The 27979-nt window shown below is 44.5% G+C and overlaps 1 protein-coding gene across 2 annotated transcripts; it reads right to left on the bottom strand.

Annotated features, from left to right (window-relative positions):
• nkd2b (NKD inhibitor of WNT signaling pathway 2b) lies at positions 1 to 23975 on the bottom strand. 2 transcript variants are annotated; one of them, XM_053433495.1, is made up of 10 exons: positions 23636 to 23975; positions 23492 to 23518; positions 23296 to 23387; positions 4944 to 5004; positions 4055 to 4182; positions 2524 to 2619; positions 2248 to 2389; positions 1713 to 1773; positions 1466 to 1590; positions 1 to 1345 (listed from the first exon to the last, which is right to left on the bottom strand). In XM_053433495.1, the coding sequence occupies exons 1-10, from the start codon at positions 23658 to 23660 to the stop codon at positions 741 to 743; spliced, it is 1362 nt and encodes a 453-aa protein (XP_053289470.1). In that variant the 5' UTR covers positions 23661 to 23975; the 3' UTR covers positions 1 to 740. The 2 variants fall into 2 exon arrangements, with proteins under 2 accessions (XP_053289470.1, XP_053289469.1); XM_053433494.1 differs by having other exon boundaries at positions 1466 to 1593; positions 23636 to 23974.
• Between the last annotated feature and the right edge of the window lie 4004 nt (positions 23976 to 27979).

The raw sequence follows: 27979 nt of genomic DNA, 5'->3' as shown, positions 1-27979 counted from the left end.
TGAACTATATAATGTTTATTAAAATATATAAAAGACAAAAAATACATATATGCATAATATATCCATGATGAAATATGCATATACAGTATAATAATTATACAATAAAAATGTGTTTACATATATAGATTTTTTTTATACATATAGCAAGATATTTTTGCATTAAAACTGGCAGTGGTGATTTTATACTCCCTCCCTCCCCAAACAGGAAGCCCCTCAGTCCACATCCGGCCCCCCAGAGGAGGACGCCTCTGTGAAAAGCTTGAGAGCAGCAGCACCTTTTACACCTGAGATCCGTGTTTTGGAAAGGTCTCACACAGAACAACACAACTACTCTGATATACAGTAAAGCTTCCTGGGACTTCAACCAACAGCAACAAGAGGGAAAAGGGCGTCCTTCGATCCGTTTCTTCCTGGTATTTGTGCCCTTACTGAAAACAGGTACTGATCGCAGCAGTCCCAGCGGGAATATCCACAAAAAACTTCAAAGCTGTGCCACACGTATTTTGTTATTACACAATAACTTCTGAATACATCCTTCTGGTCCTTTATCATCTGGCATCACACAGGCACCGTTCCTCAGTACATCTAATCTCAGGATATATCTGTATAGCTTGCAAGAGAATATAAAGATCCTGGACAGAAAGTGAGACTCTCCCGTGGGATGACGTCAAGTCCTTTAGACTGGTGTGGTCGCTTGTGGTTGGTCCTGTACAGTTTGAGTCACTGCACACTGAGGGCGGTCATGTCTGGTGGTAATGGTGGTAGTGGTGGTGGTGGTGGTGTTCGTGGTGATGGTGGTGCTCGTGGCGTTGGACCATGGGCACCACAAACCCCGGGCTCCCAGGGGGGCCAGACGCCTGCTCTCTCTCCATGCTGGGCAGCACAGGAGGTTGCTGCTGCGGCTGCGACTGAGGGTTTTTGGTCGGGGACAGGGTCTCCCTGGTTCTGGCCCTCAGGCGCTTACTGTGGCTGTATTGCAAAGGGTGCTGATGGTGGCTGGAGGGTTGGGCTTGGTGCGGTAAGTGGTACACATCCTGACCTCCGTGGCCTGCTGTAGTTTGCATAGCGGGGTGGTAGCCATGACATTTAGTGGATTTGCCGCCTCCGCTGAGCCCGTTATTTCCTCCGCTTCCCTTGTAGTTTCCTTTGGGAGATTTGAGGTACTGCGTGCCCCTGCTTCGAGACTCGGTGGGGTTGTAGCTATCGCTGATGACTTGTGAGCGGCGCTGGTGAACAACTTGTGGCTCTGGTTCCTGGGAGCGGGAGCGGCTCTGGCTCTGGCTTTGGCTCTGGCTCTGGGAGCCCCGTCCCTGAGGCTCCTGGGGAGGGTAGACAGGGGTGATGCCTGCAGGCAGAGACAGAAGGTCAGTTTGTCATTGTAATATAATCATGAAGACTTAATATTGTACATTAAGTACATTCACAACAACCAGCAGGGTACAACACACGATGGACAGACACTTACCATCAAATCTGGAGGTGTAGTTCTCTATACCAGCCAGGTCCAGGTAGTGATTCCTCCTCTCTGTGTTCTCATCCACACAGTAATGCTGACCCTCAGTGGCCGGCGCCTCATTGCTCTGCCCTTTGCTGCTGAAAATGGAAAAGAAATATACATATATAAATATATATAAGTGGCCAACACTTTTACCCATCTTATCTGTATGAGCTGATTAAACACACAAAAGCATTTATCCTGGGCAGGAACTGACCTGATGTATGCAGACAGTCGTTTGTCAGCTGCGCGCCCCCCCTCGTCCTGGTGACTGCGATCTAAAAAGAGAACACAGAAAATCAGAACAGCACAAAGGGTTTAGCAACATCCAAATTTACTGACAAAGAGATTGGGTTTTTACATAAAATCCACTTTGACCATAATTATTTGTTACATTTGCTAATTCACATAATCACTCACTTATTTCAGTGAGTAGCTGATAGGTCCAAACATACATGCAGACCATTGACAAGGGAGAACAAATCTAAACATTTACAGAAAAATGTGTGACGGTACAGGCCACTCCTGCTAATTGTTTAGTGCACTGCACGAACATAAGAACAGAGACTGTTTGCGAGTACAAAAACAACGTTAACCCCCACTACACTGTACTGAGTGGTAAGATTTGGGTTTCAGAATTAAAACTATCCCCCCTAAATCTACAAATCTATGCGACATCCTGAGATGTCACACTGTATATTTGAAACAAAAATTACTTTTAGTCGTAAATTTCCGTTTTCAATCTCCTTTACCTGCTCCTGTTTCTCTTCGGTGGCACCTTGGCTCTGGAGTGACGGTCAGCTTGACCCGCAGGGTCTTGCTCTTGTTGTGGCAGGAGTGATTCACTGAGGCGTCCACTACATCATAGATGGTGTGCATCAGACTGGACATGTCCTATAGCGACAGGAAGAGCACACTGTTGGTATTCGATCAATATCATCAATATGACGAGAAGTACTCTGTAGTATACACCAAGGAGCTCAGATAGAGAATGACAAGGGGAGTAAAGACAGCTACAACATATTCACCTCCTTTGTGACTTTCCCACTGTTGTCGAAGTCATAGAGGGTGAAGATCCATTCCTGACGATTGTCGTCCTCCACAGACACATCACACTCCAAGTCCTGTAGACACAAACACATGAGCTGAATATCTTTTATATACTAACATACTATAAATGTACATTTTTGCAAACATTGAGCTGAAGACTAAACTAAGCACTATTTTCTACAGCAGGGGGCAGCAAAGTACACAAGATTCACTCCCATACTTATTCTGAATGTTTGAGATTTATCTTCAGGTGATTTTAAAGACGTCCTTACAAAGCAAAAATAAGCAAGATCAACAACCTAGAAATCAAATTTTTGTGTTTACTTATATATCCAAAGAAAGATGTACGGAGAGCTGACAGGATGGTGCTGAATTTATCAATAAAATCCTGTCCACTATGACTTCTTCCAGGAAAAGTGAGCGCAACCACTCTCAGTTACAACTTTTTGGCAGTAACATTGATTCAGATGTATCCAGTAACATGGCCATAATTGGAAAAATAAACATCTGGAATATAGGCCCTGCTGCAGGCACGGTGCAGCGCTGACACTGTTTCGAAAGCCAGTATACATTTACAAGGGAGGAGACCCCAGAGAGAGAACCAGCGCTTTACGGTTCTATAACATCTCCCCAGCTCACATATCCAGCAGTGATCACCAAGGACAGATCTAAGCACTTCTCCAAAACATCCAAGTCTAAACATTACAATCTATTTTTTCTATTTATTGGCCCCCGAAATTCAATCAGGATATGGTGTGGAGCAGTATCAACATACAGACAGATGTTCTGTGCGCGCGGGTGAGGGGCACCCAGCGGTGGCTTGGATAGAGGTTACCCACCATGCATTTATTTTCTAACCCATGTTTAAATAACTTTCACTCACCGAAACACACAACAGTTTCAACACTCCCAGCTCTGAGCGCATGACCTAGGAGAGACCTTTTCCTGACTTGAAAAGTCCTGTCATGTGAAGCAAGACCGGTTCGCTGTTGAAACAACTGATCTGCCCCAGCCAAGACGGCATGAATGGTATTGTTGTAGACTTGAGGTCAATAAATTCGGGATGGCTACGTCCAACTGGGGACAAAATCTGTGTTCTCAAATTGGAGAAAATCCAATTTTAGGCTAGGAGTAGGGTTAGGCAAGTGGTGGTTACACTGAGGGTTATGGTAGGTCTCTAAGAAATGAATGCAAGCTCTAACTACTAAGGTTAAGCGGCTGGAGTGAGTGAGTGAGTTAAAAAAATGGTCTCTAGCTTATGTCTTGTTCCACATTGCCTGTGGCTCATTTGGTGCTGTAAAACCATGTCCAGGTCTTCATGACTAGATAAATAGGAATAAACGCTCCCCCTTAATAATTATTAATGCAACTAATGCAACTGAGGTGTAATTAGAAGCAAGTAAAGGAATCTCCACGTTAGGTCAATATGGAACCTCTTGCAGAACAGGCCTGGAAGGTTAATTTAACTCGACACACAGCTCATGCAAATCACAATCAGTCACTGCTTACATCCAGACTGATGCGTTTCTTCCCGTTGGCTTTGGAGGCATCTCTGAGTACCTCTCTCTCTCTGTCCTCCGCGTGCAGGTACTGCAGGTAGCTCTCGCAACCCTCAGCTTTCTCCGGAGGAAGAACCACTGTCGACGCAAGAGGAAACATTCAAGTTCTGAACAAAAGTAGTGTTTTCTCACCAGGAAATTAGGCAAAAGTTTGTGTGCTTCTCTTACGGAGAAAAACTAAAGGCCTCACCACATCAAAAATTTCACTTAGATCCCCATTGTTCCTTTGCTTATAAATGTGGTACATACGAAAGACTATAAATAAATAAATCCATTTCTCTTTTTGTTTCCATAATACATGTGCATTAGTGTCTCTTTTTGGCTCTATATATACTAGACCACAAAATGTAACTGTAACATCTTGATTTCGTACTTTTAACTGTTCAAACTCTGATTACAGATGAGATTATAGAAGGATTTTTAAAATGTGCTTGTGTTGCCTAGGAAATCCTTTACAGTCTTTTGTTTAGTATTGGGTATCATGTGATTGCATTTCTGAGGTTAGCCTCATGTAAATAATAAGTGCACAGAGCAGTACTTTCTATGGTCCATGAAGCTTCTTTAGTTGTAATGAAAACTTAGGCAGATGACAAAACTGCTTTTTTCATCATGCAAAATTACTCAAGTATCCTGAAATAACATGCACTTTGTGAATGGTATACAGATCTATATTTACCATGTTTCATGCTGTGTTATTTATGGAGTCATCCATACCAATTACTCATACATACTAATCTTTCATACAACGTCGAATCTCTTCCCTGCGCCATAAAATATTCAAGGATTGTTTTTCCGCACAAAGCTTATCAATGAGTGAAAAGACATCGTTCTCCACCTACCCTCTAGGGGACAGTGTTGATCTGTGAATCGTCCTTGCTTCAGCCCACCATTTGAGAACTCCTGGGACAAGGGAAGAGAGGAGGAGGAGGAGAGGGGAGGGGGGGGGGGTCAGAGATGTAAGTGAATCTACAGTTCAGACCACAGACACAGAGAAAACAAACAGTTCCAGCTGAAGCATTTCCTACTCAGATGAGAGGGAGCGGGCTGGAGGCTCCAGCGCCGCCAAACACTTTGAACATCTGCACGCTTATTGTGTTTCACTGTCTGGGATACAGCGGGCGCAGCCGCAGCCAAGCTTTCAAGATTCCTCCAAGCCCTTCAAATGGACCTCTCGCATCCATCAAAAAAAAAAAACCTTAATGCACTTCATCATCTGAGCTCTTTCTCTCTCTTGCTCTCCCGAGCTGTTTATTCTCATCCTGCCTGACATGGAACCCACTGAGAAGTGTTTGATGGAAGAGGTCCAGGGTTTAGGAAAAAAGAAAAAAAAGTTTTGTTGTGTTTCTCATTGAAAACTTGACTCGGAGTTTATGGTTTATGTAAAACAAACCTCACAATGAGCTCTCAGCAACATGTGTGTATTTATTTTGAATGGAGAATAATTGCCAGATGGAAATTTCCATGCAGATAGGATGGGACTGATTAAATACACAATTCCAATGCCATAAAACAAAAGTGGGGCAGAGGGGGAGGAAGGGGAAAAAGGCTCCACCGTCATATGTGAATAATCTATATCCTGCATAAAACAGAACCACAATGCATTCATAACCATCCAGCACATGTGCTAATACAGAGGGTCTCCATGCACACACACATACACACACACACACACACACACACACACACACACACAGCCATTCTTACAACTGGATTGTGGAAACAATGAAAATTAAGTGCAGCACAGTATAAAAAAAGTATAAACCACAAGTATTTAAACAACAAATGATTCAAGTTGTTTACGTCATTCTCTTTCCTCTAAGCTGCTCCACACACACTTTGAAATAAAATCTCACCAGACTGAATCAAGGGGGCCCACTGAAACGAGACAAATAAAAAACAGATAGATGCTCGAAAACAAAAGAACTCCATGTACCTTCAACAGAGCGGAGGCTCAAGCGAGAGTCGGAACATCTGCATGCGTTTAGGTGAACCCCCCCCCTTCCTTCCCTCTTCCCCTCTTTCTCAGAGTAATGACAGCGCCAGGGCCTGTGGTTCTATTTAACAATCTTATACCCCGTGATTATTCCTCACTTCTGAGGATGATACCTCCAGCCTGTAATCTAGGCATTGACCTTCACTGCTGAAGGGGGGAGCCGCTTGGGTCTCAGGGTCAAGGCTCGGACACCTCCCACTGCAAATTGGCCACCGGAGACACAGAGAGAACACAGCGAAAGAATGGGAATCGAGCCTCTGGGAGAGGAGGAAGAGGAAGAGGAGGAGGAGGAGGAGGGGAGCGACACAGAAGAGGGGCAGGAAGTAAAACGGGAGGAATAAAGAATAAATAATAAAGCGGAGGAAAGGGAGCACAAAGGGGGAACGGAGGGAAGGAAACATAAGAGGAACAAAGATGGAAGGGGAGAAATGCAGATAAGAGAGGAGGCAGAGGAGGATGCGATGTGTTTGAAAGGAGATAGGGCCTATCTATTGCTGACTTCAGTTCCTGGTGGGATGGAGGTGGGTTTGCCGGAAGGCTGCTGGGAGAGGTGCAGAAAACTGGTACCACTCCCCGGGCCCCAAACAGGCAGCAACCTTAAATCACAGAAATCTAGAGACGACAGGAGCGTTCGTGCGTCCCCATGCATCCTTCTTTTTTTGGTTCGTGTAGCCAAGTTGTTGTTTCCCTCCTGCGCTGGATGCTTTCATCTCCCCCGCTTTGTAGCGCAGTCCCCTAATGAAGGGCAGTATGTAAGGATGAGGGAGTTCACACAGACACTGTTACGCAGCTCCGAGGAACATCAAAAGCAACCATTGATTCTTCTCATCCCCGTTCCCATGAGGCTGCAGAGCAAGGTAGAGGCACCTCCAAATGAAAGACGGGATTCAGCCTCCACTGTAATGAAATGAAGCCAATAAACCGACTGCCAAAAGACAGCCCCGTCTCTAATTAAAATTCAGATATCAGGAGACGTCTTGCTGACTGCACGAAGAGAGAACCAGCGCTTATGGTGAACACATGGCTCCCCCCCCCCCCCCCCCCCCCCCCCCCCCCCCCCGCTCCACACACACACCTCCATTACATCCATTTGGGAGAGCTAATGAGAGAGAGCAAAGCTGGGTCTGACCACAGTCTGCAAGTTTAATGTCGAAACACATGGCATCTCCATCCCCATCGCCCACGGTGTCGGGCTCAAATCTGCCCACCACATGTGTAATTAACTTAGCTCTGGCATCTAGCAGCTCTCATTCTTTCACTATCAGATCACAAACGGCTCCGGAGGCCGCCCGAATGTGTTAGCACTTTGGGGGGGGAAGCGTTCCTTGCTTTCCACCAGTGGCGTATACACCTGAAACCTGTCGTGCATCCACATCCACGGCAGTGTGTGATGTTGGCTATGGGGGGAGGGAGGTAGACGAAAACACTGCATGTGTGGGACCAACACTTCAAGCAGGCTGACAGGGGAAGTGATAAGGCATTAGATCTCGGTTGTCTTTGCAGTGCATTGGAAACAAGCGCTGACAGCGTTCCATGTAAACAGGCTCCGTCTCCCAGACGTCTTGACATAAGAGACAGACAGAGACGGTGTGTGATGTTTGTTCCTGTTTAATGCGGCAGTTCTGCCAAGCTTCCCTAAAGCCTCAGCCTACTGCCAGACTTTTATGTGGGATAGGGTAACCAGCAGCTTTCATTGCTCCCTACCAGGTGACATCAGACATCCCCCAGCAGTCTCTCTCTCTCTCTCTCTCTCTCTCTCTCTCTCTCTCTCTCTCTCTCTCTCTCTCTCTCTCTGCCTGCTTACCACCCATCCTCCCACTGGAAAACACTGCACATCTTTGTTTTAACACCCCCCCACCACCACCACCACCCTTCTCTCTCAAGCTCCGGCCCCTAATAAAGACTTCTTTTTAGTCCATTCTTCAAATCATGTGCCGCACAACAGTTTTTGGGGAAAACTGCATCTTCAAAAACAAGGGAGGCTAACATTAAGATTGTGTACACAGCTCCTCTGGCCTCAGGGTATGAAATATGGCAACTTGATCAGAAGTGTGGATGCGTATCCGATTGCAAATATGTGCTGGGGAAAAAACACAAAAACAGGATACTGTCTGGAAGCTTCCTCGTGTCATATCAAAGCGTTGTGGGTTTCTGAAAAACTTCAAATAGCTTATTTTTGTTTTGGGATAAAGCTGTAGTTAGAATAAAAATAACTTAAGCTGGTGGTTTAATTATTTATTTTGTCCCCCCCCCAAAAAATCTGTTTTCCTTAAAATGTAGTGTGCAGTCCATTGTTCAAACCAGGCCAACAATTTCAGTTATTTCCTTTATTTGATGCAGAGGGGGCCTTGGGAGACAAATCGTGGCCAAACAGTGGAAGTTCTCCAGGATGTACAGTTTCTAGAAATAAAAAGGCACCTGGAACTGACACTTAAGGGACGCCCCATGCAGGAAAGCCTTAATGACCAGCAGCCAACCAGCATCCCTCCTCCCACGGGCCATTAATTGGGAATGGTTGTGGGCGACGCTGATGAAAACGAGGATCGAGAAGTATCACTCTAAAGAAAGGAACACCAGTACGTAAACAATCTACATACTCCTCGCCGCAGAATGAAACCGGAGAGGCAGCGGGGCCATTGAGAAATAAAAGCCCTCCATTCCGAGAGAAACCAACTTGGCCTTGACTCAAAACCAGATGTGAGCGGTCATATACTGAGGAGAGGCAGAGGGAGACGAGGGGTGGAGGCTGGGGGAAGGGGCTGAAAATATGGGGAGCTACAGAGGGAGAAGGAGGCCTGTTGCACAACTCGTCTCTTCTCCTGCAAGACAGTAAAAGAACAATATGTTGGTCTCTTGACGGCGGAACAGAAAGCCCCCTCTTCTTAGGGCCAGTCAGGCCTCGGCTTTCATTCCAGGTCGGGGTAATTATGGTGCTCAGGAGTCAACAGAGCGCACTGGCCTCACCTAGCAGTGAGCAGCAGTATTAAAACAAACAGCCCTGCACATACTGCTGGATCTGAGTTACTCTGCGTATTAAAGTTCATTGTAATTACAGTAAAAACACAAGCTTAGACCATGTTTTTACTAGTCACTTTACAGCCATGCGTTGCTAACATGACTGAGCCAAGGACCCTCGGTAAAGGTTTGGAGCTGTTTCAAGTTCCGCCTCAAAAATCTCAAAATGTTGAATGCTTGTCATAAGAGGGCGGCTCAAATATTCCTTTGTCCACTAATCAGGGTATTTTATCTATGTATCAGTGGGCCACAACATGTCTCCCTGTGAATGGAAAGGAGATCAGAGCAGAATGCCATCCCGTTATCGGGACTGGCCCCGTGTGGCCGAGATGGCCCAGATATGGCGCTCACAGGGTGGTGGGATTCTCACTGAGGTCAAACAGGAGGCAGAACCTCTCCCCTTGGCAGGACATGAATCAGCGGGGCGAAGCCTCTTTGGTACCAGTGTAACAACAGCTGTGAGGAGAGATGAGCGTGCCTGCCTGTCTGTGTAAGAGCAGCATGTAAACCACCGAAAGTCACCCGCTCCCTCTTCAATCAGGGAAAGACTAGCTGCTAAACTCCACACGCCCCTGCAAACCCCTCCTCGCAGCATCACCGCTCTTTCACTTTGCTCGCGACCTGCTGGACGGCATAAACAAAGATTAGCATCGCTGGCTGACCACCCTGCATCTGTCACCGGTGCTGTAATCAGCTCGCCTTCATTAAAGCAGGCTTTGATAGGAGTCTGATGTAATGAGCGCCCTCCTCTCAGCTGTCACACAGGCAGCTACTGTGGGGACTTGGAAACCATGTGTTTCATACCAGCGGGTGGATTCACACTCCCGAATCTGGGTTAGGCAAATGTATTAAATTATAGACGTAGCAGATCATAACACAGTTCATGTATTTGATCGGTTACTGGAAAGAGAAAAAAAAACAAAGTGGTTGCCATGGTTCAGTACGTCTGAAACACCCCAAAAAACTGAAGTAGGTTTTAAAACCTGATGCCACACACATTATGACAGCTCCACAGAGAGCATGCTGCTTTAATTCAGACGTAACCGAGCCTGGTGGTGTAATGCAATAGTCTCTCTGTGGATTTTTATATGACTACGCTATGTTATACGCGCTCAAAAGTATAATAAAACTGGTTCTTTTAACAGTCACAAGTGACACTGTCTGTTCCTTTTATTCAGTTTTAAAGTTTTAAAACTGGAAACACGTATTTAAACACATATTTAAATCTGAAGTCGAGCAGTGTTTTCAAAAGGTGAAGCCTCCAGTATGTCAGGTCTCACAGCCTCACGCTAAGGCAACAAGGTGAGTAACTGGGTTTAATAAAGGAGACAAATAAACTCAAGTCTATTGTCTTTTAAGTCAGTTGACAAACCTGTTAGCCCATAAAATATAGAAAACTGCACAATCTCCCAGAGCACAAGAAGTCAAGAGCGATAACAAAAATAGTTTATGCATTAAAATAAACTGTGGGACCTATGACCTGTGTAAAAATGGCACATCATATAGACAGTGGCCTAATTCATATCTGCCCTTCCTGCATGTTCCTTGGCTTGGAGAAAATATGAATTATGGCCTCATGATTTGGAAATTGTGCCACACTTTAGTTCATTGGTATATTTTATTAAATGGCTGCCGGGCAGGGAAAACATGGACCTTATATTAGATTGTAAAAATTCTTGCTGTTTAAATTTTCAACCGGATCGGGAGGCAGGAGACACACAGAACACATTTTGAACACTCACTCACACCCTGCAAACAACAAAGAGGCGAGCGCGCAAGGCCACGGCATATCAAAGCCAGTGTGGGACAGGCGGTCCGACTCAAACAGGATGTTCCTCTGTTTCTGGCCTCCATGTGAAATTCTGTAAGCTCCCGCGCAGGCCCCTGACTCCTAAGCCGGGCCAATGGGGAGCGCGTCCAGGCTGATAAAGCTGAGGGGATTTGTTCCACATTCCACAGGCCCTTGATACAACACGGAGGACCTTAGACTGCCAGGTTGTGGGTGACGCCGAACATCCGGCGGAGCAGTTCATCATCAGCTCATCACCTGCAGTGATCTCACATGGTTCAGTATAAAAACCTTCTCTTCAAACTGGTCGTGTGTCAGTTACAGTCACCACTCCACCTTGTCCGGTCCTGTCGGATGACAACTGTCTCCCTGTAATCTGCGAGGGCGCTCCCTTTGTGCCGCCCGCCGGAGTTCAGAGTCGGGTTTCCAGTCGTCGCTCTATTAGGGACATGTCAGTTATAATTGCTCTCACCTGTGAGATAACCACAGACACCGCTGTTTTCACTGCCCGTTTTGTTAAGCTGCGAGGGATTTGAGTCACAGGTTTGAAAAGCCGGCCTGGCAGTTCATAGGGGCGCGGCTCTGTGGTTGGAGGCTTTTGGAGCTGCAGGCATTACAGGGCTCCTGTGGGTGACTGAGAAATGTAAACAAACCATGCTGGGGTGGGACAGCTGTGTCCCAGTGTGGAGGAGCGGCAACACACGCGTGGACTTAACACGAGCGGTCCCCGGCCATCCTGGTCTGATGTGACCGCGTGTCACCGCTACCTGTCATGTTCTGAACACGCCCGAGTCAGTGGATATTGTTAGAGATATTGTTCTTTGTTCAGATTGAATTGTCTCATAGCTTTTGCCAGTTTGTGTTTGTAGATGCAATTATCTGTTCAGTTTACCAACTCATTCTTCCATCTCTTCATTACTTTACTACATGCTAGGCGAATGTGTTCAGGATTACTCAAAGAATACAGGAGAGATTTTATTTAAATTTGTTGGAAGAATGGGGTATGGGCCAAGTAAGAGCTCATTCACCTTTAGAGGGGATGGAACATATTTTCTACCTTTTGGGGAATTTTTCAAGAAATAATGCAGAGATCTTTATTTTTTTTATATCAGGGATGTGTAGATTCAGAATAAACGTGGATCCAGATAGGGATCTGGATGTTTCTGATCTGATTACTTTGAAAAACTAACGATTAAAAATTTAATAATCTTCATTTGACATTACTTCTTAACTTTCAATACATTACTTTATTACCAAATCCGCCTGTTCTCTTTAAGCAAACAAGCTAATGTTAACTACAGCAACATACACTTATCTAACTATGGCCACTGTTTTTCCATTCATTTTCACAATTTCAATAGTTAATCCATATCAGCGTGTCAGCCATTTGTGCCTCATCAACCTTTTTTCCACTTCTCTGGTCCCTTCCTGTCCCCTGCTTTCAATTGCAACACACGGAGACTGGCTCAGACTTACACACATTATTAATGCTAGTTGGCTTTTTACCTGCCCCCTTTCACATGGATATATTTTTCAATCCAATTGTGACTTCCATTTGTTACTCAAGTTAGCTGAGTTAAACCACATACCCCTCAGGCAAAAGCAAGCCTCCTGCGGTGCACAAGTACTTGCCTCTGTCTGTCTCTCTAATCCACAGTGACTCTTCGGCTGCTCACTTAAACCTGAGATGCTGCGGCTCTTAAAAAGCTTGTGAGTTGGTGGATGAGCGGCACCCCGGCTTCCTGAACCTGTCATACATCAGGATAAGAGCAGGTTCAGGGATAAAGCCTCTACAGCCCACTAGTTACTGCTCCTTTGGGTAACGGAGAGGTGCAGATCCATATGACTGACCACGATAAGAGGAGCTTATGTGGCCGTGACTAATACGCCAGTAATGTAGCGTGGACTCTCAGCACATCCATCTGGGAGGCATATTGAGCAAACAGTGATGAATGGCTGTTGTACTGTACCTTTGTTGCCTTCAGTCCTCAGGGGGAACCAGGCTCACTGGTTAGAGACGGCCAAATACAGAATTCAGTGCAGCAGGATGCAACAAATAACCAAGGTAGACAGGCGAGCACACAGACAGGGCCTCAAAGAACTCGTCTGCTATAGGCTTACCATTCTCCTCAACACCTGCCAAACCTCAGGTCCTAGGAGACACCACTTGTTTGCATAATTGGTACTGTTCCCCCTAACAATGAAATATTTAAGGCTTGAATCCATCCTGCCAACATATTTTCAATCTATCCAACAAAAAAAAAAAGAGATGCTGTATTTTCAAAGTGTCTGCACTTCTTTTATCTGCCGTCTCTTTCCTCAATGCTGTTGGGTAACTATCTCTGGCTGACCGTGCACCCGTCTCCTCCATCTGGTCGGGATTGCCAGTCTCAAAGACCACAAGAATTCTTGACACTGCAAGAACCGACTTAATTCCAAGCTGTGAAGTTCCTCACAGACCTGGAACTGGACAGGGGGTCATCCCAGGGTCAACACCGTGTGTTTTCCTGAGGATTCCTAAAAATACCCTCCTGCTGGGCACAGGAAGCAGAGGAGCCTCTGCGATCTTCAGACGAAGAGAAAGAAGACTGGATACGTAAAATGGACCATGGCCAAAGGGCCACTGGCTGTAATGCTGTGGCATATGAGACACAACGTCCCATCGAAAAAGAGGACAAAGTTAAAAGCTGAGGATGAACAGATGAGGTCCAATTACTGATTCATCAAAATCATGCAAAGCTCATTCATAACGCTGTTGAATAATTCTCAAAGAAAATTACAGGGCGAAAAAATAAAAAGGATACGATGAATTACTTTTGAAATCATGGCAACAAGACAAGAATTTTAAAGGCCGCATGATGCAAACCCATGAATTATAATTTTTATTTGTGACACATCACAGAACGATACCAAGCAGAAGATTTTTGAGGCCACGGTTGTCGAAACCATAACATCTGCCCCTTTTTTCCCTTTTGGACTGAGGCTGCCATGTGTGCACTTTAGTGACCTGACAGACTGCCTGCGTGTTTCTCAAGCACAGTTCCCCAGTGTGAAATTCTGGAACGTAATTCATCCATGGCACAAGCAGAGATCAAAAGGCTATGGTACAGAGGGCAGCTCAGCTCAGCTCCACCTCCTTCCACAGCTCCAGAGCGCTAAGAGAGCTGCTGCTTTCACGGCCATAATTACTGCAAACCGGTGCTGGGAGGCCATGAAAGAGTTTGCACTTAAACACGAGCTGCAGTTAGCCTAGCCTGGCTGCTTGTATATTCTTATCTTATCTCAGGTATAAAGCTGCAAGCCTGAAGGAGCCTTGCTCTCTATCACACACACAGGTCTGGGGGTAGTCCACTTGAAAGCACAAAGTGTGACACTTAATGTTTGATAAAAGTTCTTGAAAGGCGGATTTATGCTTCAAAAAGCAGAGGGTGCTGAGATGCACTAACACTAAAAGCGACGAGATAATCGGGCGCAAACAGGATGGAGCGGTTCTCAAAGCTGAGCACATGGTCATGGGGGTAAGAGTTCAGATATTCTGATACACTGGCATTCTTGAAGTGATAGGATCAGTCAGCCCCTATCAACACCAAGAAGTAGGTGCTGGTGATAGATGAAGACATCGCAGAGGTACTAACGTTTTACCACCAACTCTCAAAAGCCGGTTTTCTGTGATCCTTCTGTCTCACTTTTCAACACAATTTGGTCCCCTGTAAACCAAGACTTCTTTTTTTTTAATGAAACTATAAGCTGTGAAGTCCCTCCACAGAGATACCATTAAATAAATCCTTTATAAGAGTGCGTTGTCTTTGTGAAGTCCCATGTGAGCAGATGGTGTCTCTGAAAGGTTCTCGGTGAAGCGGGGGCAGGCGTCGCGGAGAGAAACTGCTGTTTATTTGAATGAGTCTTTAGGTAAACATGTTACATGGCACACAGGGCCAGGTCAGCTTTTGAAGTGGACGGGCTCAGGAAAAGAAATGGGTGGGGGGAAGAAAAGAAGGCTGCCTTCAGAGGAAATGAGAACAGTGGCCTCTTTCAGCACTATTTCATCCTCTTCCTCCCTGTCTGTTACATATAGAAGGAGCACAAAAGGTGTTTGGGTATATAAACCAATGCAGACTGTGAGAACCGCCAGTTTCCTATTTCATCCAAACACACGCGAAGAACCCTTCTGAAACCATTTATATCCCAAATTAAATTCCCCCTGAAAAATTACCACCCATGACAAAAATAAACCACTTCCTTTTAATGGAGACCCATTGAGGGTTTTGATGACGGGAACAGGTTTGTGTAACAAAAGCGAGTTTGCAGCCATTCCCCGGCGGAGTGGAATGTGATGTGCAGAAGGAGGGCCGGGCCTCGGCTGTCTGCAGAGCCCGGATCCGAGCTTTGAAGCCGCCAGTGTGTTTCAACAGCTAACCACTTTCAGATGGGACTGTGGCGTTTTATGAGCTGAGTAATAGCGATACCTACACATGTGCAGGCTTGGGGTCCCAAAGAGGGGGAGGCTCAGCTCACAGCGGAGAGAAAAGATGCCTAGTTTCCTCTGGGGTCTGGGTTTGGGTGTGTTTGATAAATCTTGTGCTATATGCCAGGCTGTGTATGAAATTGTACGACAAGAAGACGGATAGTGTGTAAAGTCTGATCACCTTTGAACACAGCTCTGCAATAAATTCCCAACTTTCTTCCAAGGTGAGCGTGAACATCAAATGAATTTCAGGTATCGGATCCTTGTTCGGCAAAAAAACACTTCCCCGCTCTTTTTTGAAACCCTTTGAAAAGGAGCAGAGCTTTTTGCCTCAAAACAGCAGCATCACAACAATGAGGATCGCCAGCAGCTCTGGGTACCCTACACTTTTTTTTTAGGGGGAAGCCAGGGTTTGTGGTGTGTGCGGTGTTCCACTCCCCAGCCTCAAACCTAACCGGGCGTCAGGTTCAGGAATGTAGAGCAAGGATGAAGTTTCGAAGCCTTCACGGGTGACTCTGAAGGCTGTTTATCGAGAGAAAGTGGATGAAAGTGCATCACAATATGAGCAGCGTATACGAGGATCTCAAAAACATCACATCACTTTGCTCTGTTGTTGCTGTCCTCACTCTTCTCTGTGCTTTGGTATCCCGGGTTTTCTCACGCAAACACAAAAAGTATAGGTACTCATGTCTAAGATTTATAGCTATTGTGCTGAGAGCGATTTCAGTTTCTCCCCCCCCGAATGTGTATTGTGGAATATACAGTGGGTCACCATCTGACCTCTGTGGAGTCCATCTCAAGTTTCCACTGGCTGAATTTATGGGATAACAAACTTGTGTCCAAAAGAGGAATCCCCTGTCCTCTTTAGGCAAACAAGCAAAACCTCAGTCTCCCTTTCAATCTGCAAATATTTAAAGAAACAAAATATTGAACAAAAATAGACCTGCAATGTCTCGTCTGATAATGTTTTAGTTCCACTTGGAATCTAAAGCATCCTCTGTCCTCTCCAGGAAGGACTCAGGATTTGAATACTCAACTCGGCTCTAATTAAGACAATGTAATCAATTTACACCGGCCGGAATGACAGTGTATAATAACACCACCAACAACCATAACTGAAAAAATATAATATTCCCTTGGCTGCTCTAAGGTTTGCGAAATGAAGTCCACTTGGAAAAGAGCTAAAGCTTTCTAAGGGGAACAGGGGTTTATGTGGAAACATACCTTACACACTAAAATGTAATAACCTTTGAGTCTCCCGGTGTTTTACTTGGCTGGAAGAGGCACAAGATCAAACACAGACTTGGATCCAGCAGCCTTTGCCAAAAATGTCAGCGCTAAGCACTGGGCTCCAGCTTCAGGTATTTTCTTTCCCCTGGCAAGGAGCGAGGGAGAAGACATAGACCAGGGTTAACCCTCAACGGGGCTGCCCCCGAACAGCCACCAGCAGAGGAAGTGAGGTCTCCCTGCTGTCATCGGTGACCATGCACGTCTGGGTCATGCAGTGTCACTGAAAACCTGGCATTGGCTACGTTCAGGGAAGTTCACATACTTTCAAATATTTGCATTTGTGATGACTCGCTGCCAACCGGTTCAGTGAAGCTATAAACAGATCTCTGTGAAGCTCCAGAGCAGATATCTCATAAATATCATAAAAAGCAGTGACAAGGAGTGAGCGACTTCAAAGTGGCAATCATGGAGCTGAGATATCTCTGAAGGAGGAAGAGCTTCTTTCCACGTGTCTGCAGATGAGAGATCCGTTAATGAAGGAAGGGGAGCGACTGTCATTCCTCTTCTACTTTGAACTGTTGGAGAAATTGAAATGATCATATATGCCCTCAAGGGCAGTATAACCGACAGCATGGCATATCTGCTTTTCTAGCAAGACAGCAGTTGTCAAAACGTTGTCTCTACAACCTGAGAGCCTCTCAACAAGCACTAGTTGTGTATATCTATTAAGGCATTTTGTTGCATAGCGTAAAAGATTGTGCAGTGTTTATGTTTTTTAACAGAGCCAACTGTTTTGGCACCTCTCCTGCACAGCATTGCTTGGAGCGGGTCAGGAGGTAGAGCGGGTCATCCACTAGCCAGAAGGTTGGAGGTTCGAGGCCAGGCTTCTCACCCTGATGGCTGTGATGCCAGTGTGTGAGATAGGAAAGGCACAGCATGTAGTAACACTGAGGGAATGGATTATGTGACGGGTATTGTCAAGTGCTTTGTGTGGTCGATATGACTGAAACAGCGCTACATAAAAATACATTACATTCACCATTGGATCCACTGAAATCAATGAGAGTAGATTTGTCTCTTGCCACCATCTGTCTGAATTTGGCCTTAGAGGTTCACATAGACTGTTTCTTATTTTTGGACACCATCAGGCTGTTTCCATGTTTCCAGGCTTTTCCTGTGGTGAGCTGCTGACTGTGCCGTCATATAGACTGTAAAGATATGACAGAGGTATCGGTCTTCTAATTTAATTCACAGCAAGAAAACTATTTCTTTAAAGACAATGTTTAGGTTACAAAGTGTGAAATGGGCAACAGCCTCAGTTTCTCTGTGTGACCAGTGTGTATGTATCTGATGACTATAACTGCAAATTTGTTTAGTAAAATATACAATAGCTGCACAACATAAACCAAATTATTATATTTCATAAGGTGGCTTTAATATTTACCTATAGAAGTTATCTTTAAGGGGGGCCGTGAGTAAAATTCGAGCTTTGACTTTGAAATTAAAGATGTCGGGGGGTTCACACAGGCCCGCAGGCTAGTTAATGTTGCCCAAGGTTAATGCAGTGCGTGATTTGTGCCAAAGCCTAGTGAACCCCTGTGTGATGGCTCTCTGATTCCTCCTGACGGCCAGAGAGGGCCCTCTGCTCTCTTCACCAACACAGCATACGGCTTCAAAGTCCCTTCACACAGTATAAATATCCTCAGAAAAATAAACATCCAATCCGCCTGCAGTGTTCTAATGTCTTTCTCCATTAGGCCGAGGCCACACAAACCACCTCTCACTCACTCACTCACTCACTCACTCACTCACAAACACAGGGAGAGAGAGAGAGAGAGAGAGAGAGGGACTCGGCCTCTGACTCACAAGCGAAGCCATGTGGTGACACACACTTCGACACTCCAACATGAGAGAAAGGATCAAACAAGCCCCTCACACAAGTGACGTGTGTTGACGGCGATCAGGTGATGATGTTTACACGGCTGTGGACAAACTGGAAAACCAACATGGAGGGGAAAAGGGTTCAGGAAAAGTGGTGCGACTCGCTGGTTTCACACGTGTTAGAAGTTTGCGTGGAAGGAAAGGTGAGATCAATGGTCAGCTCCTGACCAAACAATGCAGTGGACGAGGCGGATGAGGCCCCCTCCATTACTCCCCTTCCCCCCACTACCTTTAAAGCCCCTTAAATATCTCTCCCAAGAAAAAAGAAAAAACACACACACACACACACACACTTAAACCCACCACTCCTCCCCCGTCCTCCCCCCCTCTTTTCCTACTCCCCGCCACCCTCTCTCACCCCCTTCCCACCACAGCCCCTCTCCGTGCTCCAGGATTTTGCTGTACAAACCAGGAACAGATGTCTGCCGGGGCCGTGCTGAAAGACCCCGCTGTTCTGGATGCCAGCCACATGCTTTTCATTCAGAGATGAAGGCTCACAGCTCGCCTTCTTGTGAAGCCAAATTCAAAAAAAAGAAGGAGGGGTGGAAAAAAACAAACTCTCCGAATGCCTTCAAGTCCCCTTCAAAAAGCAAGACGTATACAGCGTGAGCACACCTTTCTGTGTCCTCTCCACCGTGTGTATCGCCGCCGGGGTGGTGCTGCAGCGGCGACAGGCCTTTATTGTCCCTGGTGGTTGTGGCGGAGGCGCTGGAGAAAAGTCATGAGATGCTGTTGACGAGAATATGTCTTGAAGCGCTGCACGATTACGTCCCACCATACCCGCAGCTCAAAAACCCAAAAAAGCAATTACCTCAGTTCTCAACTTGCGGCTGTGTACTGAAAAATAAAATGTCATTCAGGGCCACGGCCTTCAGATTACACAGATATCCCGTCGTCAGCTCCAAATCAAATACTGCCAATTCAAAATTAACACGGTGACGAGAAGATGTGCCCGAATGCCCAGTGGCGAAAGTGTCCAAACAAAACATCCATTTTGAGCCGGCTTTGCCAAATGAGGACTTTTATATAAGGGGAAACTCTTATTCACAGATTCCAAATGAAAGTAAAAAAAAAACATTAGCTTACAATTAGTTTAGTGAGCTGCTCGGGAACTCTGCTCTTAAACCTAATTTATTATTGCGGGGGTGAGTGCTATGTAACTCTTCGTAAGTCAAAATAAATTTGCGTCTTGGAGCTTTTTGGCACACTCGCCCCGCTCAGGCCAAGTCGGTGGGAAGTTTTGAGACAAAAGATGGTGCTGAAAGGCTGAATTAGGCTGTCACTATCTGGGCATCCGAGCATGTCTGTTTGAAGCTCTGAAACGAAGCACTGTAGTCGTGTGCGTGTGTGTGTGTGAGAGGGTCTGGACTGTTGATGTGTTGACATTTCCAGAGGTGAAACACAGTGAACCTTCACAGAGCTCTTCCACTAATGAACACGGGTTTGGATAAGTACAAGGTTTGGTTTTTGTTTCTGCATTTGACATATTCAACAACTACACAGATCCGTTTTTTTCGCACGAGATGGTCAACTACACCTTGGACCAGCACTTTGATCTCACCTGTAATATCCCTACATTACACCAGGTGTCTGGATGGGTACGTCTTGTCTTGAACACCTGCACAGAGGTGTCAAAACCCTGATGACTGCAGCCAGGATGAGACGTGTCCTGCTACATCACGCTCTCTTTGTCCACTCATGCTACACTTAAAGGAGGCTATAGGATTACACACTGAGGGCAACCTGCCAGCTGAAACCCTGGATCATGGTTTGCAGCAATATCAATAATTAAACAGGCCTTTTGCAATCTTTTGATCTTTTGTTGCTAAAATGCAGCGAAGCATTGGACGCTTGCTGGATGGAAACAGCTACTTTGTCGAGGAGACTCACGATTTAGATTTAGAACCATGTTGGGCATGGGGTCTGTCAGCGCTTGTTTGTGTTTTTTTTTCTTCCCGGTTGTGCTCCATCCCTCGGCCCATCCCCCAGGACAGGGCAGGGGGGGATCGAGGGGTGAGGATTCGGAGGCTCCACTGATATCAGAGCCCTTTTATAACTCACAGCTCCGCGCTTTGAAGTCGCAGCCAGACAGCTCAGGAATCCTACTCCCCCGTTTGACAATGAGGAGGGGGATGGTCAGAGCCAAACAGTGTGTTTGGCCAATCTGCTCCTATATGAAATTATAAGAAATTTCAACTGTCCCTGCAGCCCGGACTGAGATGTGGAACCGCTGTCTGGTGAGAGCCACATGCTGAAATTCTCTGGGGGGGGGGGAAGAGTAAATGTTGATCTAATAACTTAAAATCCCCTAAATAAAAGGATATTGCTACTGTTTTCTGTTTGACTCGGACTTGTTTCATCATGGTCTAAACCCCAGAGAATAATTATATCTGGAAAAGTGTCAATGTAATCCAATCCTATAGCGAAGAATGAATTAACAGTAGATGGGATCAAACAGGGGAAATGGTATATCTGGTTTAACAGACGAATTAATTACGTCTGTAAGATGGGAAACTCAACATCCCTGGGGACATAATGCGTCCTTATAATAATGTAAGTATAGATTCATTTCAAACAGCAGCAATAGAGCTGTCACTGTCTAGAAGCAGCCAGACACATACTGAGTTTACACGCTACAATGTAATAACACTGGGGTTTGTGGAATTTCACACTAAAAAGCTAACCAATACTTCCATTGTCAATTCATCTACATGGAATGTACTATTAAGATTAATCGTGTGGTCCATTAAGACTAGAGCCCGGACGATACAGATTTTGGGCAGACAACACTTATCAACATATTTGGGAGAAGAACATTTCCTATACTGATATATCAAAAAAATATATATTGAGGTTGTTATCAAACCCTTATGACAAAGAAATGTAACTGAGGGTTGATATTTTACAGTTTGACTATATCCCTCTCTAATGAATAACTGTATTTCAAATACTAAAAAGAAATATAAAACCGGGCGATAAATCAGTCTGGCTCCAATCCAGAATCCAAAAGTAGTTATAAAAAAACTCAAACTTTCCTCATGTCCCAAGTGACATGTTCAAATTTCAAATTTTGTCCAAACAAGAGCCTTAAACCAAGATATATTCAGTTTACTGTCACATCAAGCAGGAAAAAGTCATCTATCAAATGTATAGATGACAAACATTGAACTCAGTACCAGAGCAGCATGAATGATGGTGAAAATAATGCCAATGGAGGTCATGGAAATGCAGAAAAAAACCAGTTTCCATGTTACTTTCTTACACAAAAATATGATTTTCTGTCACAATTAACCAAAAAGACACATAGAGACCAACATGTGCAATAACACATGTGACCGCATTCTGTTCTTTCCAGCTTTTGCTCGACCAATCTTGAGTTAAAGCTGGTTGGAAGGAGCTGCTTAGTTTGATGCTGATAGAATGAGCCTCTAATGGCACCGTATAAATCAGGGGGCATGACTTTGATAGCGGTGAGGGTGGGACCCAGCTACTAATAAGTGCCAAGCTTGTGCCTTTGGTGGTTTCCCTGCAGGGGAGTGTGAACTCAGACTCCTCTGAAGCGGAGCAGAGTTCTCTCTCAAGTCTTTTAATTTGCCACAAGTGGGCGGTTTACAATCCTGATATAATCCATAACTCCTCCAGCATCACAGCCACCCACCCTCACCGGTCGTCAGTGCCTCGGTGTGAACTTCTCGCACGTCTCTGTCTGAGAGCCCTGCCACTCTCGTACCCCTCAAAAACGACACGCTAATTGAAGTGATGTAATGTTATGCCACAGAGGCCTGCCCACTGGGAGCCGCACTAGAATGGGAGGCATTGAGGAAAAAGACACAGCCCTGAGCCATGATGCCAGCAGCCACAAGAGCAAACTTTTTATCCCCTCAGTCTGAGACATGACTACCTTTCCACCCTGCCTCTGAGTGTGTGTGTATGTGTATGTGTGTGTGTGTGTGTGTGTGTGTGTGTGTGTGTGTGTGTGTGTGTGTGTGTGTGTGTGTGTGTGTGTGTGTTGTTGGCCAAGCCACTACACACACAGGGCTCATGGCTGTCATAACCCATCCAGTGAGGCTGGCAGGGGAATAACCGCTGCAGTGTTGTGCCGGAGCCAGACATGACAGAAAGAACCTCAGCCTACAACCGAGCAGAGACACCAGCGTGTCGTCACACATGAGCGTGAATACAGTTTGTTTCCCCTTCGAGTCCAGAAGCTCTGCGGCTCGGCTTTCAGGAAAAAGGTAAAGGGAACGTAACAGCCTCAGCAAGACAACTTTGAAGTGCTTGACAGATTCGTCCTATCAGCAAATAAACACACACGTGCACACACACACACGCACACACACAGCCATGTCTTCATGACTTCAGAGGACATCACATTGATTTCCTGGAGACTTACTCTATCTTAATCATAGTTACTACTTGCCTAATCGTTACTTTAACCTTGGGGGACTTTCTTTTTGTCCCACCACAACCACACACAGACACAAACACATGATGAGTTTTCTTACTCATAAACAAACATGCATGAGCATCATCATTTACAGGCACTTTAACAAGTCTAGATTCGATCATTTAAGAAGCACAGGCTTTCAAAATCATCTAAAATAATTTACTAGATTACATGTTTTTCTTTGTGTTATAATTAGTTCCCACAAAGTCTCCAAAATCGGTAGAGGAACTGTGTCATTTCATTTCCCTTTTTTGCTTGTTGTGTTAATCTGTATGAAGAAGAAAAACAAATATGAAGAAATGGCCTGATACCTGCATGTTCTTCAGCTTGTGATCCGTCGCGTTGTACCTCTCACACTCCTCCATCCCCTTGCGCAGGAATGCGTTCACGACAAAACTGTCTCCTGAGATATGAAGAGAAATAAAACCGCATCCATCAGCCTCAAATCGAATCAGTTACTTTATCATCATCTATTGACCTTCATCACAGAGAATGATCGATCCTCACCTTCAGGGTTTTCTCTGCGCTTACACGCTTCAGATCCAAACCGTCAGGGAACAGATGCAGAAACGACAAATGTGAATGTTAGAGATCATAATAAAATATTTTAGATGTGCATCGTTGAGTGATTCCAGCCGCATCCTCTCTTACCGTGTTTGGACTGAAGTTTGCCCATGTTGAAGTCTCTCTTCCCGGGCTCGATGAAGGTAAACTCCGAAATCGGACGCGGATGAAGCAGTCACTGGCTCAACATGGTCACATTGTGTTTGTTTGGCACGAAAAAATCTCCAACTTCATCCAGAGGCGGGTCGTTAAATCTCCTCTTCATCGAAGCATCAGTTGTCTCCGTGCAGAGAAGAGATACGTGTGTGAAACAGGACACAGGACACAGGATCTGTGTGTGAGCGTGTGCGTGCGTGTGTGTGTGAACCCGGACTTCACTTCTGTCCAACTGAACATTGACGCGCTCCGATCAGCGGCACACGGAGGAGTCGTGCGTAAAGACGCGCAAAACATGGAGGGAACTTCCGGTTCAGTTCTTATGAAGAAAAATAAAACACCTGATTTATGACACTTCTGCAAGCAGCTAATGAGCAATAAAACCTGTCAGAATGTGGGGAGAGATGAGATGGAAGAATTTGTGGAATAATAAAGTGATTATAAATGAAATAGTTGGATTTAAGTGCACTCCAGTACAGGTTCAGTTTGAAACAGGGAATGTATGCCCATATTGTAGGTTAAACTAATTATCTTTCATGACTATGGTTAGTTCCTACGTAACTATTTATGTTACTATAATTACAATGTATGAGATCCATTTCATCATTAATCTACTTAACCATAGTGATACATTTTTGGATTATTGTCTTCTCCCTATGAGGACCACAGAAATATATTCCTGCTCATTAATCGAGGCACATCCATTGTTTTTAAAAATTAATTATTTCTGTGATCTTCTAATAATATAAAATATGATTCATTCCTATTACATTTGACAATAACCAATATAACATTTAAAAATTACTTAAGCAAATGATATATAATTGTTATAATAGAAAAAACAGCTTAACATGACTGATTTGTATCCTGCAACTATTTGTCCTCTAATTTTATAATGCAAACATAATAGTAATACAGTTACAAATTGCTAATTAAAGATTAAACTTATCAAATAAAACAATATTCATATGTTTAAATGCTTATTTGGTTGGTCAATAGTTATTTAATCCTCCTTTAGTCTGTATTTTATTTAAACCTAGTCCAATGGAACCAGTATATTTTCGACTTCCTGTATAGCTGAAGTTTTCATTTCATGCTTTTTTTTAAATGTACCATTATTTTGAAAATCACATCCATTTGTGTTCCGGTTCCATTGAGGTTGTATTTAACAATGAATACTGGTTTGGCAGCTCGGGTGTAGTTGAATGTAAAACCGCGTCCTCTGTCGGTGCAACTGTCAACTCCAGCAGATGCAAATTTACCCTTAAGACACGTTTATTATTTTTATGAATCATTAGTTGTCATACACCTTTTTCGCTCAAGTTTCTCTCATTAAAACTAACCAACAAGTAAAGGCTTATTAGTTATTGAATTGTTAGATGGCTAATAAATCTATCTCCACATATACTAATAATAGAAACAGAATAAAAGCAACATCACTCATGCCGGATGCTGTTGATTTAAAGAAATTAGTTTCCGCATCATTTCTTGTGTGTGTGTACCGCTAAACACACCAGGAGCAAGTAGGTGACAACATTAAGTAACTGACTGTGTGAATGTTACACACAGAATCACAGATACTGGAGATAAAGCATGTGTTTATAAAACAGAACTGGGAAGAACAGCGTGTACTTGAACCCACCGGCGATCACAAGCTCTTCAGCAGTTTTATAGTTTGTTTCCTTTGGCAGCGTCTAACAACAGAACCTGGCTGCAGGACCCAGGCTAACTCCTATGAATATTCATCTACTTACACAACCGTTAGCTTAGTGTGAAAATATGAATGTGATGTTGCTGTTTTGTAAACACACGGCTCCTGCAGACTGTACTGGAAACCAGAACAGATGCTACTTTGATCTCTGCATTTTATCGAGGCCCAAACTGTTATTATTCGCCTGGTGCCAATCGCTCACTCGCTCAGTCACTCGCTGCTGTCATGTTAGAAATTACAGCCCATCTTTATTCTTTATTACCTCTAATAGTGGAGCTCTGCCTGGAACAACATGAGAGAAATGTATTCTCCGGGCCCCTGGAAGAACATCTTATTTTCCTTGAGAGTGGTGGGCCTACTGTACGTGTCACTGTCCCAGTTTCACAACCGTATCCTGATGAATGCGGAGAGCAGGTTTATAACTCTTCCTGTCAATTTGTCTGCCATTTGAATCCAAGCAGACACAGGAGTCTCAGATCACGCTCCACGGCTGACAGCGAGCCCCACATTTGCATTGCTCGCTGATGGCAGTTGCTTTTGATCCCTCTCACCGTGCCTAATTAATACACGTTCTCTATGTGGCCCTGGCTCCCAGGATTCTGCCTCCTCTTCACTAGGTACGGCCCTAACTCTCTCTCTCTCTCTCTCTCCTGCTCTCTCCAACATCCAGCTTTAAACTGGATGACAAACATATGGGACGCAGAAAACGTCTGAACTCAAAGCAGAAACGACTTTTCATGCAGTTTCTGACAGGATAGTTTAGACTGGGGAGCGGAGAGCTGCCTTCAAAAAGGAAGATGTGCACTTGGATAAAAGTCCTGGTTTATCATCAAAGGCCGTCACGCAGATGTAGAACTGAGAAGCCCCGACAGCTTAACGTTAATTATTTCAATCTTATTTCTGCAGAGCATACAGCATCAACACACCTGCAACAAAAATGCAGGGTGTTTGTAATACTTGTGTCAATCATGGCTGTATCTCACTTAGAAATCATAGCAACTTCTATACTCAGGTAAACGAGTGGTAGTTTCCATGGTCTTTGTGGACAGCTCTGTTAAGTTTCCTCTTAAAGTACCTGTAGGTCTGTGTGTAAATGAACGCCCTCCCCATGTGAATCACCGTTGGCACATGCAGTCATATTCCATTGCTTTCAGCCATGTACCTGAACAACAGTTGTGAGGATAAACATCAGGCTTTTGTTTTGTTTGGATATTTCTGACATTTTCAAACAGCTTGAAACGATGATAAAACTCCCTGTAACAATAAGGCTTTTGACTTCTCTCCTCTCTCCCTCTTGATTGCCTCTTCACAGCTGCCTGCTTTTGGAGCCACTACAGTCGAAAAGAAAAAAAAGGCCTCCAGACAGAGCAATTATGGTTTTATTTACAATCCCCGTTTCTACAACTTGTCTTTTTTCCATCTGCCATTTTTCTTCCTCTCTTTCTCTCCACTTTGTGATCATCGATCAGATTAGAGGAGAACTTCCTTGTGTGACGCATCTCGCACTGAAAACTTCATTGCCTAATGGTAATTGTGGGCGCCAAACAATTAGACGTAAAAGATACTGTGGCATTAAAGGGATAATTCACAAACACAACAATTAAATCATGGATTTATGTGGAAGGGGATATCCCTTCTGGGGTTTCTGTAAAACCCAGCACTTTAAAATTGATGAGTATGAATCTTTTATTTGATCTTAATGATAGCCTGATGCCAGGCAAACCATTCTCGAAAAGATTTTCATGTGAAATGTGCTCAACGAACCACCAAGCAGAGGTGGTTTTACCAGCGACAGAGAGGTGATTACGCCGGAAAATAAAGTGTGAGAATATAGATGAACTTAATGTTTGCTTTTCTTTCACATTCAGGGAACAGCCGACGGAATCCACCTTTGAAGTGGTGGAGTGCAAAAAGAAAAGCTGTTGCCCAACAACAAACAAAGGGCACATTGTCTGGAGCCGACAGCTGACATGCAAAGCAGCAGAGCATTCACAGAATGCAAAACATGTTCATACGAACAATGGAGCCACTGATCTGCTCATGTAAACTCTGCATATGACCCATACATTTCAAAACTGGATCATCCAACTGCAATATTTGTCTTTAGGCGAAAATAGGTGGCAATAATCCCCAAACACACACTTGCAGACATAATAAACTTGAAACTCTTTCAGTCTCCATGCAGGTATCTGCCTGATAAAGGAACAACATGGTGTTTGATGCAAAAGTTCTCAATTTGTTGTCTTCTACAGGCCAGGCGTTCAATCGCTCTATCGTGGAAGAATGTACATTGCCCCTCTCTAGGCAACTGGTTAAACAACTTAACGAGTTTGGCTCTTGAAAAGTTAACCTATATAGTTAGGAAGAAAGCTTCTCAATTTTACCTTATATGGGAGATGTTTCTGGACTTTATTAAGAATGGTGACATTGAAGAGGCATTGGAAATGCAAGGTGACTGATCTGTTTTGAGGAAGGTGTGCTGTACTCTGATCCAGGTTTGTGACTGTACTTTTTGTTACTTATGTATATATTTATTTAACTTTGTTTTAATTTAAACTTCATTA

This window comes from Pleuronectes platessa, chromosome 10 (genome assembly GCF_947347685.1).
Source record: "Pleuronectes platessa chromosome 10, fPlePla1.1, whole genome shotgun sequence".
Lineage (NCBI taxonomy): Eukaryota > Metazoa > Chordata > Actinopteri > Pleuronectiformes > Pleuronectidae > Pleuronectes > Pleuronectes platessa.
This window is presented reverse-complemented; position numbering and strand designations above follow the sequence as displayed.